This window comes from Carya illinoinensis, chromosome 2, assembly GCF_018687715.1.
Source record: "Carya illinoinensis cultivar Pawnee chromosome 2, C.illinoinensisPawnee_v1, whole genome shotgun sequence".
Classification (NCBI taxonomy): Eukaryota; Viridiplantae; Streptophyta; class Magnoliopsida; order Fagales; family Juglandaceae; genus Carya; species Carya illinoinensis.
The window spans coordinates 24,297,231-24,313,226 of NC_056753.1; the positions used below are offsets into that span (position 1 = coordinate 24,297,231).

Sequence of the window (15,996 nt, forward strand, 5' to 3'; positions counted from 1 at the left end):
ACAAAACCAAATACATCTTTTACAAATTTCCAAAAATATATACATATATAAATTATATTAAAACAAATTTTTAATTTTATAGTATTTTTATTCAATTTTTATTGAATTTTCTCTCTTATTTTTCAAAACCCAATAAAACATCTTAACTTCAACCATTTCACTACTATTCCAACAATTCTAAATCAGCTTGTATAGGCTTTGTTTTGAATCTTGATGCATGATGAAACTACAAACCCCATGCAAAAACCATGAACAAATCAAACTATTGATATTCATCATCCATGACATGCTCTCCACTGTATATAAACAAACTTCTCAACATGTTTTAGGCTAGAGTTCATAAGACACTTTGTTGTTGATTATATATCTGAGACAACCACCACCATCAGATTAACCACTCCTTGCTATATTGAACGTAATTCACAAAGGAAAATACTTCAGCAATAAATGAATTACACACAAGTAAACTTACAAACTGATGTGACTTGATGTGGTACGTCAGATTATAAAATTACTTTTATTACAAAGCAGATATAATGAATTCCATCGAGCCACATCAATTTGTGAGTTTATTTTGTATAATCTCGTTTGTGGGTTTATTTTGTATAATCTCTTTATGTATGTAAGCAGTTCTCATCCACAAATAGCCAATCCCAAGGGTTCCATCTAAATACAAATTTCACAATCAGAATACAAGGTACACAAGTTTCACTTGTTTTAAACAAATAATACCTGGGGTCACTACAAAACCATGATATAGAAAAGAAGGGAAGGAAAAAGCTTTAGCGACCAAAAAAGCTTTGATTCTTTTATCATGTAAACTATACATCAACCGCTTTTGTGCATAGCCTTCTTAGAACAGAAATGCACTTCGAGCTGTGCTTTTATTACAATCTACAGATTCTATACTGAAACGAATGATACATAAATAGGAGTGGAAATTTAGATAGAAACAGGGAGAGCCTATGTGAAATCTGTTCATCGGTACTCGCAGCTGCTTGTCATCAAGTCAATGCACCCATTCATTAACCTAAAACCAACATTCTGCCAGCTTAACAATCATATTCGTTGCATAGATTCTGCTTAACTACCAGCTACTGAACAACCAACTGCAAGAGAAGCAATGATGTTCCCCCTCACCACAGGACAGATACATTCACGAAATTCAATTCTATGACAAACGTAAAATCAAAACCTTCGTCAATGTTTCCATCACTTCGCAAGATTCTGAATGTGCAATACTCTGTCTACACTAATAACAGCAATATAAGCAAGACTGTGAACCAAGTCCAACATATTCCAGATACTTGCTAGTCCGAATAATAGAAAAAGGCAACTAGGAAAAGGAAAAACCGAACACCACCACCACTAAATTCCTAGGAGTTGCTACTTCTGTACAACTACATGGAGCAGTTGTGCTTCACAAAACACACCCACACAGAACATCATTGTGTGAAATAAGAATTATAAGTCCTTAGGGAAGAGCAGAAACAGGGTTACCATGGAAGAATGATCCAAGCATAAAATATGTAACCCACTCTCATCCTGTCACCTCTGAATTTCCAAGATCAGTTTTCCATTACTCTTCTCCTCAATCATAGATCTTGCAATGAAATGATACCCCCCAATTAATAATCCTTTGTAGCAGTTATATCAATACATTTTTGTTATCCACACATAACACCAAAGACTCGGCTGTGGTCCTTACAGATATATCTTTTTTCTTACGAGTAAACTTGGTTGTGGACACTACAGATATAGGTAGGTAAAATATCTATTCATCAATAGTTGGCATGCATCTCCAATACAAAATTCTCTACACTTGCTAATAATAGTGGCAAAAACGTAACTCAAGTTGACAGACATTATTTTCTCAAAAACTTAAGCCACTGAAACTTAACTGGCCTGGGCTGTCTAATCATGGGGAAACTTGATTGCAGAGAGAGAGGGAGAAAAAAAAGAGGGAGGGGGGAGGATGGGGAATTTCCACTGCATAATATCAGGTTCAATTAAAACTGAATATTAGGGAAGGAGAAGCACTCGACAGAAGTAAGATTAGATTTCTTGTACGAAGATAATAAAAAAAGGTAAGCATAACATTAATGAGAATAAGATTGAACACAAATCAAAACTCTATCTCAACTGAAAAGGACAAATTAATAAAGGTAAAAGTACCTCCAATCTGTTCCTCGTAGGAACTTACATTGTTCCAATCCCTAAATGCCACATTTATTGCAAGAAAGAAAGACAATATGGCTTGAGCTCTTACATATCTATGCAGGACTACTGCTAGCAAGAACTGGAATATTTGTGTCCTCATCCAAGCATCTATTTACTCAATTGTTGTCAAAAGAAACCAATACCACCCTGTCATGTATAAACCACATAAATATACGTAAAGTGAAAAAAAAAAAATTGCAATAGGAAATCAATTTTTTTCTCGATAAGAAATCAAATTAACCTTGCAATAAAAGATTAAAACTTTCCAAACCTTAGCAGTGGAAATTAATTGACATGTGAACCACTAACCAGATCCAACAGAATCAACGGGAAGCTAAAGAAGTAACACCTGTACATAAGTATACATTATTCACCAAAAAGAAAGGAATAGAAACAGGAGCTCCTCAGAAAATGCCATTTTAAAGAAATGAAAGATTACATACCCGCAGATTCTTATTATTTCTTTGGATTTCCGTTCCCTTAAATTTCGACAAATGACATTAAAAATGAAGTACTTCACAGAAAATTGACTGACCATCACTATATCAGGATTCAACCTCCTCAAAATGGTTGCCTATACAATTTCATATCTCTGTAAATATTTTTTTCCCCTCAAGCTCCAATCAATGGGCCAAAAGAATATGTAGAACAGGCTAATACATAACCTCCAAATTGTGTTAACGAACAAGTAACAATTCCATGCCTCTTTTCCCAACCCATGAAACTTGAGGGTGAGAATGCCTTGCCCTTGTCCATGTCAAGAACTAGGTGAACATTCAAAAATACGTTACAAAATTTGCTAATCTCACTTTGTACACATGTACAGAGGGGTAATGAACATTCTGCAACCTGTCTCTTTGCAGGTTTCCAATGGCAGGTCTATGTATGCATCTTTTTCCCCTTATTTCTCCTGATGCCCACTCACTATTGGAAACAAACTGGAAAAAATATATATATAGGGTTCACTTATTCTCTCGCGCCACTAAAACTTGAACGACTTATTGCCTCCATTGCGATCCGAACCAAACGTACTAGTTCCTCTACATCTTGGAAGCTGAAATCAAGGACCCTCTTAACAGAAGTAACACAATCCCTTATTTGTTCCTCTTCCAAGCTTACATTAGTGGCTGCAATTGCATTATGGGATTTTCTAAAGGCCTCCATAGCAGACTCTGCATCCTGTGTCTGCAGAACAATCAAATGGTAAATTTTAATCTTACATGCCAAACATAGTCTTCACAAGATATGAACAAAAAGCCCAGAAGAGATAGCATCCATTGTTCTGTATGATACATCCAACCACCGTATAATCTACCCATCCATAATCTTTAATGAAAACTAATTTAATCTTAATATGAATCTACAAAGGATGGAATATTGCACTGCATTACATTGGACTATCAAGAATTATGGGAAACCAAATTTAGAGAATTTGGATGATATAAAAAATATCATTCACGAATTTTTAAAAACATAAACAGCCTACATCAAAACCTTTCAGGCAAAAAAAAAATGGTTATTTTAACTCTATATCTCCATCAGTGCAATCCTTTGTTCCAAGGAGAATATGTTCTACAATGCACGTGCTGGACCATTCTCATTTGTATTTCCAACACTTCAACCCAGCATCAAAATATGGTACTAAGAATCAAGACTCCAAAACAAATGGTGAACATATCCATTTTTCATCGGTAAACAGAATTTTATTGATTGTGAGAATAGGCAAGAGCCCAAGTTTTTTTTAATCAGTTAAAAATAAACTTTATTAATGAGAATAGGCAAAGCCCAAGTACAAGGGACAATAGGCAAGAGCCCAAGCATAAATGACGAATATATTCATTAAAAGCTCCTCGACAAAATAATGGACAATTTATATGAAATAAAGCGGTTATTTTACAGAAGATTAATCAACTTACAAATTCAAGCAGCCGAACAAAATTTGGGCGGTTTCGAGCAGCAATGGTTTGGTTTCCAGCAACATGAGAAGCAGTATTTTTAGATAAACTACCCTTATCCACAGTCGTCTGATTGTTTAAGTTATCAACATCTGAAGCAGAAGATGATGGAGATTCACCTAAATGAATGGGTAAACAAAGACAGTTATATAATTTATTTACATCACTTTTAGGAGCATGCATGCATCCTTCCTTTTACTTAATTACACAAAAATAAATTTTTTTTATTAGTATTTTTTATAAGTGGTTATAGTTAGATTAATTAGCCTCATACTATGTTTTATTACACAAAATATTTTTCAAAATTTACAAAAAGATAATCGACATTCTTTGGAAAAATAGATATCAATAGCAGTTTGGCAAAAGAGTGCGTAGACATCATTTAAAAAAAAAAGGTGTAAACTACACCCAAAGTTGACAATTTATTGTATGATATATGAGCCCAAACAAGCCTGAAAATATAGCTGTTACATGCCCTTAATTTATTACCTTGAGGAACCACTTGTAAAGTTGCTTGCAAATCATGCCGATCTCTGCTTATGCTAGAATGTTTACAATAAACCACCCTCATGTATGCCACCCCCAAGCATTTGTAGGCCAAAGCAGCAGCAGCCATCTCTAGGCGTGTTTCATATTGAAGAGCACAGAGTCTGGAGAAACACAAGGTTCAGCATATAACCCCAGACAGGCAGGTGGAACAGAAATTAGATCTTTAAAATAGTAGTGCTGTGAGAATCACACTTGTTATTGTGCTGCAACTGTGTTGATTTGCAATAACTTTCTCACTATGGGAAAAAAAAAATACTAACAACGTCCAGCTCTAAAGTTAATGACATAATTGGGCTATCGCTGAGATCACTAATCAAAATAACCAAAAACTAATCACCAAGAGTTAAAATTTGGAACCATAACGGACATGGTCAAATATGTGGCTGAGCTAAGACAAGCCAAATATCCAGCTGATGGGTCCCAGCTCAGAAAGAGTATTGAACTTAGCTTGAGTATCCCACAAATGAAGCCAAGCTTAAGCAGCTGGGTTCGTCTTCTGATGTTTAGACTACAAATAAGCCTGTTAAATGTCATCTCCTCAGGCTTGGTTTGAACAATTAATAAGCTTAAGCTAGTCTAAGTCGTTCAGTTCGTCTTCCAGTGTTTACGGTACAAACAAACTATTAAAACATGATACGGCTCGTATTGAAAAATTTAATCCTCTAAAAGTCATGCTTAAGTCCACAGGCTAGTTCATATGAAAAAGATTTCTTTAATCCCAATATTTTAATATGTTCTAATCACAATTTTCTCCTTAATACATGGGAAAAAAGGGGAGTAATTGCCCTTTGCATCCCTGAATTGCTACCCCCGTTTGCAATGTGCACCATAAACTACCAATAGGTTTTGATGCGCATAGTCATTAAGATCTGCCCATTAAGATTACGTCACGTTCAACTTACAGGTCAGATCTTAATAGATAGTGCACAACAAAGCCGTTGGTAGTTTAGGGAGCATATTGCAACATTTTGCAATTTGGGATGTACATTGCAAAATGGGTGGCAGTTCATAGGTAGAAAAAGTAATTTACTATAAAACAATAAAAGCAAACTCAGGAGGAAAGTGTGTTTTCTCAAAACTTTCAAGTGTCACTTACTCGCAAAGTTTAGCTGCAGTGCCATATGCTTGGATTGGGTTCATCTCCCCTTTTCTGCCACTCTCACCATTGCAAGTTTCTAGAAGTGAAGCTCCTTGAAGAAACTTTAAGGCAGCCTGGAAGTAAGCCTCATTACTTTCAAAACCAAAGCAAGAGCTCTGTGAAAGATATTGAAACCATTTCAAGAGTTAGAATAATAGGAAACACAAAATATCAAACATAGGAAAACAAAAGGTAAACAGATAATAAGATTAAGCTACTTAACAAAAAGAAGATAATATGAGTATGACAGGAACCTTAAGACGATCTGCAGTGTCTCTAAGAACTTTGGCTTCTTTCAGGGTGTTTATAGCAGCCTGGCTGGAGGAAATCATTCTCACAGGACTTGAGGCATTGATATCTCTAACCCCTTGGCTATCAGGCAGATGATGTCCCAAACTGTGTTCAACTCCATTGTTATCAACATTCCCCGAATCTTTTAATGCCTTTGACACATCACCAGGTGCACGAACAGGACATACATCCAATTTCTGGAGTCCTGGTACAGGTCCACAACCCAGGGTTATTTTTTCTAGTTTACCATCACCATAAGAAAGCAAGAACTTAGATTTCCCATTTCTTAGTGCTCGTTTTGTCGAGTCAGCTTTACTTTCACCCTCAAAATCCTGAATCAGGCTCTGTTCAGGGCCAAGCTTCCCATTTTTCCTACATGGAGCATCCATTTTCATATCTGAACCATCATGCTCTTTTTCTTTTAACTTGGTGTCAATTCGACTCTCACCTGACCATTGTCCTAAAGAATTACTGTGACTAACATGATTCTTCTCGTCCTTGGCAAACTTAATGCTAGGGTTTTTGGGAGAACTGTCTTTAACATCAGCTGTTGTCTCATAAACATTTATCTTATCTCTATCAAACTCAGACATGGAACTGCTGCTCTTGCCCCTAGATCGCGAGGGGGTATCCTTTCCAGATTTCTGCAGAACTGCATTGTCACAGTGGTTCTTCTTCACTTGAACCTCATCATAGCTATGTTCTGGAGCATGCACATCATTGAGGAACTGGACATTTTGCTCAACAATATCAACAGTGCCATTAAGCAAATGGCTATTCCCAATGTCAGAAAAAGGCTTGGCTTTACCACTGAATTGGTGACTAGCATCTCTATTCATATACTCTAGTGCAGAAACTTTATAGGATTCAGAATGAATCACAGTCCCAGCAAGATTCATCACAGCATTACTGTCCCCATCTGAGCATCTTCTGAAATCACCTGTGCCAGGGAGACCAGTATTCATTGCATCATCTTTCCCAGCATTGTCTGCAAAGTCCCCTCTTGCTAAATTAGAGGACTTCAAAGGAGAAGATGAAACTGACTCCACAGGAGAGCCTTTCATGTCTTCAACATTGGCTCTAGTCCTATAGGATCCTGAAACCTTTGAAGAGCTTGAATTGGCTGCCACTGAAACCTGTCCAGATCCCAAATCCCTCCTCAATGAATCCACAACTTTCTGAGTCTGTTCCAACGCAATCTTCTTTTTATGTTTCCGGAGCTGCTGGTCCTTATCATTTCTCCTAGATTCTTGCAAACCAACCGGATGATCTCTAATGTCTGACAAGATAATTCCTGGCATCTTACCTTTTTTGTTTGACTTATCATCTGCATCACTAGTGCTAGACTCCTTCACCTGATTCTTTGAGAATCTGAACTTCTTGTCCTTCCTGAATCCACTTTCACTACTTACTTCTTTCTCATATACCCTGCCATCAGGTATAGAATTTTGAAATGTATCTATCTCATTTTCATTATACTCCTGATTCTTCATTTTCCTTTTCTTCACAGACGCATCTTTTTTGCTAGACACTCGCATTCCCAAGGACCCACCATCAGATGAGACCTGTGCTTTGTATCCCAGTTTCTTAACAGACTCTAGCACCTTGTCATTGACATCACATTTTGTGTCTTCAGATAAAAATTCATCATATTTATGGATATCCTTTCCACTTCCCATAGTTGGCATTGCAGTACTTGAATTGATGTGCACCCTCCCAAGGTCCATTTTGGATGTCAGATGTTTATCAGCATGCATATCATCTGTCCTGGATTTCTTAGAGGTTCCACATCCATATTCATCAGTCTCCCTCTTGCTTTTCATTTTTATTTTTCTCACATCACCTGCAGCTGTTTGGGACCCCAAACACACAGAGTTACCTACTTTTCCCAAATAGTCAGACAGCCGCATATAATTATTAAACTGAAACACATACCTCCATTAATTGGCTTTTCTCTCTGATTCAGCATGTCTTTTTCCACAACCAAGTCACGCAATGTACTCAAAGCTTGAGAACTAGATCTCTTCATTGGATTTGGTTCTACGTGATGCTGGTTTGTGCCATTTAAGCTCCTGCTTTTCACTGTTTCTTGTACCTTATTCTTTGCAGAGTTTGAGATCTTGTAGTGGCCACCAATGGTTACTGCATTTGCTCTTTCCTTGAAACCATGTTTTTTCTTTACTTGATTAGAGATAGCATGGGAACTCAAATTCTGGTGACTCTCCTCAAGATGTTGAACATCACCAAAGGCTGCTCCCAGTGCAGTTCCAGTGACATGATTTGGCAAGTTGTTCTGATTCTCAGAAACTGGTAAATGATACAATGCATTGAGGGCCTTTGTTGTCTCCTCCTCACTAATGTCACATCGGTTCATACCATGCCTGTTAAAACAATTCAAGAGCACGATGAGAAGTTACCAACATGCATACCTGTTATGCGCACACACACACACACACACATTCACAAAGAGAAAAGAGCATTGCACTTGGAACATTATTTAGGATTCAGCTGAAGTACCGCATAGATCCTACATTGGTTACTTATCAAAAAGATCCTACATTGGTTACAGTCAACATGTTGGTTTACCCAGCTATGTTAACTCCAAAAGGAGGAAGAAACTTACAGCCAATTTAGCATGCCACACAACCATTTATCAGGTAGTTGCTCTGGCTTTGTACCATAAGGAAGAAGCCTCCACTTCTGACACCTGTCACACTGTACCCAATGTTCTTCTATAACTACGGGAACTGCCATTGTTGGTGCCATCTCAGAAGTGAGTCCATTTTTTGCAATAGGACATACTGCTGAAGTATTTTTGTTAGATGCCCCAGATACTGACTGCTTATCAACTTTCTTACTACTTGATCTTCCCTTTCTTTTATCCAAGAACACATTCTGTTGAATTTCAAAATCATCAAGTTTAGCATCTTTAGGTCTATCACCACAAGGCCTCCCCACTGGATCCATTGGATTATCTATCTCTTTCAAATTTATGGGCGATATTGAATCTCCAAGACCATCTTTGCCCTTATTATCCTTCTGTGACTTTTTCCTTCGAACTTTACTATTAAAGTCAGTAACACCATAACTAGTACTTTTTTTATCATGTGGTTCTACACTTGCAAGAAGACTCAAGCTTTCCTTTGTTGAAACAGCTGCTCGCTTGCCGTTACTCTGTGCGCCTTTTGACTTGTTGTTGCCTTCAAATGACAACCTTTCTGTCTTAATAGGAACATTAACGTCATCATCTTCATGAAATTTAGCTTTGCAGCCAACCTTCTCCTTTCGAGGATTTAGATCTTCCATACATTTGGCCTCATCAGTGTAACCTTTGAGGGAGGTAGAAATTATCAGACCATTGTCATCATCCTTACAGTTAATTAAAACATCCCTGTGAGAACTTACCACTTTATTTCCGTTCAATTTCTCCACTAAACCACTCCTAGGATTTCGCTTCTCACTCTTGCCACGCTCCTGGCCAGATATCGACTCTGAAGATTCCTCTTTCACTAATGCAGAGGAAAGTATTTTATCTTTCCCAACATCCTCGTTACTCTCCCATGAAACTTCAGAAGCCCCACCAGCTGGTTTGACAGAGTCGCAAACATCAAATGCTGACTTGGAAACCTGTGTGGATTTCAACTTACCGGAGAAAAGCTCCTTTGTTTCCATGGTTTCATCCACTGGTATTTTCTTCATTTCTAATGTCGTGTCATCCTCAATATCTGTACCATTACGACGCTTCAATTCTACCAGTCTTTCACTTTTCCCCACTGATTTCATTCCTTTTTCCTTTAACACTTTCTTATTTCCTGTCATTGAAATCGACCCATCTAATAACAAAGCAGAGTGTTCTTGATGACCTTTGAGGGGTGGCATGGGTTTACTTACACTATCCACTTTTTCATTACTCATCAAGCAAAGCAGACTATCATGAAGAGGTGATATGAGTACACCCCTAGGAATGGGGAGGGACGTCATTTCCTGTTTAGCAAATAAATAAATAGCATCAAACATAAGCAGACCATTTGAGTTCTATCTAGTGGCAAAGTTACATAATATGCATAAAATAATAAACAAACCATTACCCAGATGATGCTAGTGGGAGACTTATCAACAGTCTCTTGAGATATGGGTGACGTTCCTCCACTATCCTCCAGGCTGTTCCCCATTGATGAAGATGGAGAGTAATCAAGTCCGAGACCACTATAAATTGCTGCATTATTCTGTCCAGAGTTATCATAACCCACTTTTATTCGAACTTTAAGTGTTCTTTGATTGGTTCGATTGCCCGGTCCATTGAATGTTTCATCTTTTGAGGGACTCTTCTCGGCAACTCGACTTTGTTTGATGGAAACATCTGCAGAAGGAACCCTTGAATTATGCAATTGATGGGCACTACAGGAAGCAGTCCCAAGCCTCAAATATGGGACTATATTCGAGGGAGCTTTCAAATTCTGAGAGACACCCTGTACGGTAACATAACCCACAGTTCTCAAGTAAAATAGAATTCCCCCAGCTGGCTAGATGTCAGCCATATACATCTCTTTCCTACCAAGATCCAAAAAAGTTAAAAGTAAAAAATCAATATACCTTGATGGGAAGATCGTTTGAAGATCTAGGTGCACTGTAGTTTCTTTGTGGACTCTTTGGACGAGACCACTTAGAAGGAGAGCGTTCATAGGTAGGTAAGAATGAGCCATAGGCACCAAACTTTGCCCCTGCCAAATTTATCAATATTCCCATATTATTATTTTCAAATGCACAAAGAATGCACTTCTCTCTATGAGATACAACTCTCATAACAGGTCACTTACCCAAATTCTCAGCAGAAACCCCGCCTTCAAAATCTTTTAGAAAATGGCCGAGAACATGTTGAATCTTCTCATCCTTTATGAAAGAGAACTAAACTCTTACAAATGACATTTATACAGAAACTAAGATATATAAGTTTATGTATAACATCCAGAATGATCAAAAAGGCCAAGTCGTTGGCATTTGAGGTAAACTTTGTCAATGTCACAATTTCAGCATACAGTTCCCATATATTAATTATACAAAGTAGTTTTTTCCTATAGATGCCCACACTTTAACAAACATTTTCATCGCATTCAATAATGAGTTTCCAAAATGCTTTCACACATTTAAAGGAAGGAAGGGTGAAAAAAACTTTCTATTACTCATCCTTCCAGCACGAGAGATCATCTAATCAACTAAAGTAAGTCTTGAAACCTTACTGTGGGATTTAAGTTTTTTATAAAAGTAAAAGGTCAAAGTTCCCTCAGATGTTTCTCCAAATAAGAACAGGTTAACAATCTGCAGAAGGATTTGCCCTTTTCAAACGAAATTCCTAGAATAGAACCTAATATTAAGAGCTTCTCCACAGTTTCTTAACAATTTGCGGATTACTCAAATACATATTGGGCATAAATATGCAATCTTTATATCTGTGAAAGAAGAATCTACAAAGTTTCTACAGCTGGAAGAATCAAATTTAAACGTTTACACGCAGTTTCCAGTTCCATTTTGCTCCACGAGGTCAATGACAAAATGTACCAAGTGACAATTCCTCTTTTTTTGTAACACATCAAGCAAAAGCTAAAGATCCAAATATTCAACCTCCTGATCATACAATTTCCCGTGGACCAAACAACTTGTTACTTTCCATTAGAACCCACAAACCCCACAACAGAACTTGAACCTCAAACCAACAGATAGATAAAAGAAATAGAATTTCTTCAAAACCAAGATTAACTGCAAAGGAAAATAATTAAGCGATTATCCAACGGAACACAGAAGAAGCCCTTACAATGTAAGAAAGAGCAATGTCAGGATCAATTTTCTTATCGTCGTCATCCTTGAAATAGAGAGCCTCGCCTTCCTCGAGCTCGGTAATCCCTTCCATATCCACCATCCCACCCAAACCTTAATCCTTGCCCAAACCCCAAAACCCTAACACCCCCTAGCACACTATCCTTCCCTGAAGTCCAGCATCACAGAATCCCAAACCCAGCACACACCAAAAAGAGATTGTAAAAATAATAAAATAAAATAAAATAAAAGCTCCCAAAGCCGAACCTGATCCCTCCTCCGAAACACAGACCCTCATTGAGATTTCGACGGATTAATCAACAATTACCGAATTGAATAACAGTTAACTCTCCATTAAAATCCACGATCAAGAAACGATACCCGACGGCGCGTATGCTATCGAGCCGGTCGTTGGAAACCGGAATCAGAATTCTCCCAGTTTGTTGGCCTGGTTTTCGTTTGATGTACCAAGAGCAGAAAAAAGAACTGGGGTATCGTCGTCGGTCTTTGGTCGCTTATTATTATTATTATTATAATTATTCCTTTGTGTTTAATTTCTTTTAATTTGGTGCTTTCGGAATATAAATATTTAATAAAACCTGTTAATGAGGAAGGAAAGTAGAAACTCACCAGTCACCAGAGATCATAAAACCTGTCTATATATATACACATACATACGTACTACGTGCGTATGAATTTAACACCCGAGTCCAACATGAAACTCGTTTTTCAATATTTATTTTCAAATAAAAATATTTGGAAAGCTTACTTAAAATTTAGAAAGTATTTCTAAATAGGCTATGGCCTTAAAAATTTATTTTTGGTGGAATATAAATTTTTTTTAGGTTGATATTTAGGTTAAAATCTTTAATGGATCAAGTGAGCCTTTTCATATCAACTCTATCCGCTAGCCCTCTCCCCTTCGTCATCTCATCGACTAATGGCTCTAGTAAAAACAGATGGTGGATGAATGGTAATGACAGATAGGTAAGGCAACGGAGGCGTTTCCGCAAGATCTCCAAGAAGAGCAACTCCACAAGGTTCTCCAAGCTGTGGACGTTCCAAGATTGCCACAACAGCCACGACAAATTGGTCTTGTGAAGAAATAGTGACAGCCATCCATCCTTGTTTCTGAACCACCCATCCAAAGGCATAAAGCCGACAAACGAAACGATGGCAAGTAGAAAGAAAGGCAATGTTGAGAAGGCGAGGGTCACGACAGGTGTTGAGAAAGCACAATCGAGAGGGTAGGGTTCAAAGGGTGGCACAAAGGCATCATCAACGCATGATAAACATTGCACGAGGAATAAATAGAGCAAGAAGGGAGGGAGATAAGCAAAAATCAGTCAAATTTAAAGGCAGGGTTCATCTACGCAAGAGCTTATAAACGGGTTGACCTGACCAGAGTTGGTCAGATCAGGTTGCCACCAACAAGATGCCTAGTCGGGTCGGCCCCCCAAAAAAAACTCGCTTTAAATCGATCAGGTTGTAGGCCTATTTTCTATTTGGATTTTTAGCCCAAAAAATTTGCGATACGAGTTGGGCTATTTTTAGCAATTGAGTTGCCAAAGAAATTATTAAGTTCATATGCTATGCTAAAACTTGGGTCCAAATATTTGAAATAAAACCTTCTTGATCACCCCCATGGCCCACATCGTTTGTTCTAAACTAGGCGATCATCGTCCAATTATCTTTAGAAAACTCCCCACCACGCACAACTTCACTCCTATTCACATGCACGTTTCTCCTTCCCTCATCTCTAGGGTTTTACAATCACACGTATTTATATATATATATATATGTAAACTATCTCTTGTGTGGAGAAACTGCCAAGTCCTTGTTATTGCCCCCAGCCATGCTCCCAAAGCTAAGCCTTTCCCTGTCGCTGCCCCTGCACCACCAAACCACCGCCCAAGTTACCGCACGAGAATTACTTCAAGCACAGCGACGCCACTCCAAGCCACATCATCATCCTTCCACTTAAAAACCGACGCCACAACTCAACCACAACCCAGCTCTTAATTGTCCCGTATCACCACTACACTAGTGCATTCCCATTGTAACTCCCCTTTGCTAAACCACCATGTGATAGCCACTGCCCAGCCAACGCAAAATCCGCCAGCCACTACCTATTCAATGTGAAATTGTAGCACCATTGCAACCCAGTTTTCATCCACTTAAAATGAAGCGCAAACCTCCTTGCACCACCACCAGGACAAGTTTTTTTTTTTTTTTTTCAAACCACCAACAACCTACGTTTTTAAGCAAGAAAATAAAGCACGGCTCTTCCTCCTCCGTAAGCAGCCCAACCTTGCTGTCGAGCACTGCATGTCACCCCCAGATATCGCACGATGCACCACTACACAGGAGCTGTTAGTTTGGCCATGTAGAACTGCAGCCGCACAGTGCACCTCTTCCTCTGAGTTTCTCATTGTTCAGTCGCGCCACCCAACTCTATCGGTCCTCTTTACCACGGGTCTTTGGTTCTAGTTTCTTTCTTAGGTATGTGCTACCGCCGCTCAACTCTTTGGCATAAAGACTGATTTTATTACGTTGAGTTGTTGTTAGGTTTACATGCAAGAGTTTGTAAATTACGGTCTTACCCTTAAGTTCAACTATTGGTAAGTCTGATGTTTTCAGCTTGGGATGGGCCTATTGTTAAAGGTGTTTTGATCTTATGTTGGGCTTAACTTGAGTTGGGTTTATTTTTATATTAAGGTTGGGTTTATTTCAAAAGATTGTTTTACTATTTTAAGGTGCATTGGACTTGTGTTTTTAAATTAGTTTGGGTGAGGCTACAATTTTTACAGAAACTACTTTTAAGGAATACTAAGTGGATATCGAGGAATTTAGAAAGTGATAGTATTTTGGGGTTAAGAGAATTAGAGCTTTTGAGGAATTGAAATTAAGTGTTTTAGGTGTTATTACATAGTAACTGTTCAATTGGAGATTTATTCAAGTTACATGTTTTCTCTATAGGTGACGATGGATTTTCCTTTGTACTGTTGTGAGTAAATTCTGAAAAGTTGAGAAGTACATATAAGCGGGGTTCGTATATTAGACTTTGTATAAAAATAAAATGAAACGAGGTTGATTTTGAAAAATACGCATGTTTATTTTTTAAAAGAAATGTAAAAATAATCTCAATTAGTTGTTCAGCATTACTCATGAATTCTGATAAAAGAGAAATCATTTTTGTTTTAACTGATGTAGATATGAGCTTATTTTTTACGTTCTATTTTTGAACTATGTAAAAAGAGCGAATATAAAAATTTGTGCATGATTATGTGAATATGCTTTAGATCTGTTTTGATTCTAAAGATGATATGACAATATTCAATACTTTATTTTGATAAGATGTGACATCTGAAAAACTTTTGACATGATTTTCTGATTCTAAATTTAATTTTGTTTCTACTCTGTTTAGTTACGGCCTTGCCACGGGTGATAATAGTAGCATATAGCCCAACCACGAGTGATAATAATAGATACGGCCCAACCACGTGTTATAATAGTGGATACGACATTACCATGAGTTATAATAGTGGTCTCTATTTGAGTGCACACTTTGGTGATAAAGTAATTTATGTTCTGCTTAGTTGTCTACAGATGCACAACCTTTCCACAGGAGTTATACATGACATTTGTTCTGATATGATGATGATGTGTTGTTTCAGATTTTGATATGCCAAAGGATTTTTGAATAAGATTGTTTCTGAAAGTTTCACTCTGATATTTTGATACATATTTTGATTCTACATTCTAAAAGCAAATGTTCATATTTTTACATTCTTAAAGTAAATGTTTTGTTCTGCATTCTGAATTTTATAAATGCTCATATTTATATACTAATATATATTCTCTGCTTACTGAGTTATTGATAACTCACCCCTTTACCTTTACAACATTTTTCAGATAATATTGATGCCTCAGCTGGAAGTCAAGAATATGAAGTGTTAGCAAGGGTGATGATCGTAGAAGAAAAAGTGACATAGGGTACAATTATCTATTGGAGAGTCTTAGTTATTATAA

General features: G+C 37.5%; 1 protein-coding gene across 6 annotated transcripts; it reads right to left on the reverse strand.

The window, feature by feature from the left end:
• Nucleotides 1-771: 771 nt before the first annotated feature.
• LOC122300442 (cysteine-tryptophan domain-containing zinc finger protein 7-like) lies at nucleotides 772-12,493 on the reverse strand. Of its 6 annotated transcripts, none has more exons than XM_043111110.1 (14): nucleotides 11,963-12,492; nucleotides 10,971-11,043; nucleotides 10,747-10,874; nucleotides 10,242-10,622; nucleotides 8,777-10,137; nucleotides 8,089-8,534; nucleotides 6,117-8,002; nucleotides 5,821-5,978; nucleotides 4,665-4,825; nucleotides 4,137-4,294; nucleotides 2,664-3,405; nucleotides 2,492-2,569; nucleotides 2,270-2,367; nucleotides 772-1,030 (listed from the first exon to the last, which is right to left on the reverse strand). In XM_043111110.1, the coding sequence occupies exons 1-11, from the start codon at nucleotides 12,065-12,067 to the stop codon at nucleotides 3,187-3,189; spliced, it is 5,076 nt and encodes a 1,691-aa protein (XP_042967044.1). In that variant the 5' UTR covers nucleotides 12,068-12,492; the 3' UTR covers nucleotides 772-1,030; nucleotides 2,270-2,367; nucleotides 2,492-2,569; nucleotides 2,664-3,186. The 6 variants fall into 6 exon arrangements, with proteins under 6 accessions (XP_042967044.1, XP_042967043.1, XP_042967042.1 ...); XM_043111109.1 differs by having other exon boundaries at nucleotides 772-1,109; XM_043111108.1 differs by having other exon boundaries at nucleotides 772-1,171.
• Between the last annotated feature and the right edge of the window lie 3,503 nt (nucleotides 12,494-15,996).

Excerpts from the sequence above, each read along its gene's own strand:
- LOC122300442 (XM_043111110.1), bottom strand. The coding sequence starts at position 12,067 with ATGGTGGATATGGAAGGGATTACCGAGCTCGAGGAAGGCGAGGCTCTC. Across the intron at positions 5,979-6,116 it reads ACACTGCAGATCGTCTTAAG|AGCTCTTGCTTTGGTTTTGA; the intron begins GTTCCTGTCATA and ends TATCTTTCACAG. Across the intron at positions 4,295-4,664 it reads TTTACAAGTGGTTCCTCAAG|GTGAATCTCCATCATCTTCT; the intron begins GTAATAAATTAA and ends CCATTCATTTAG.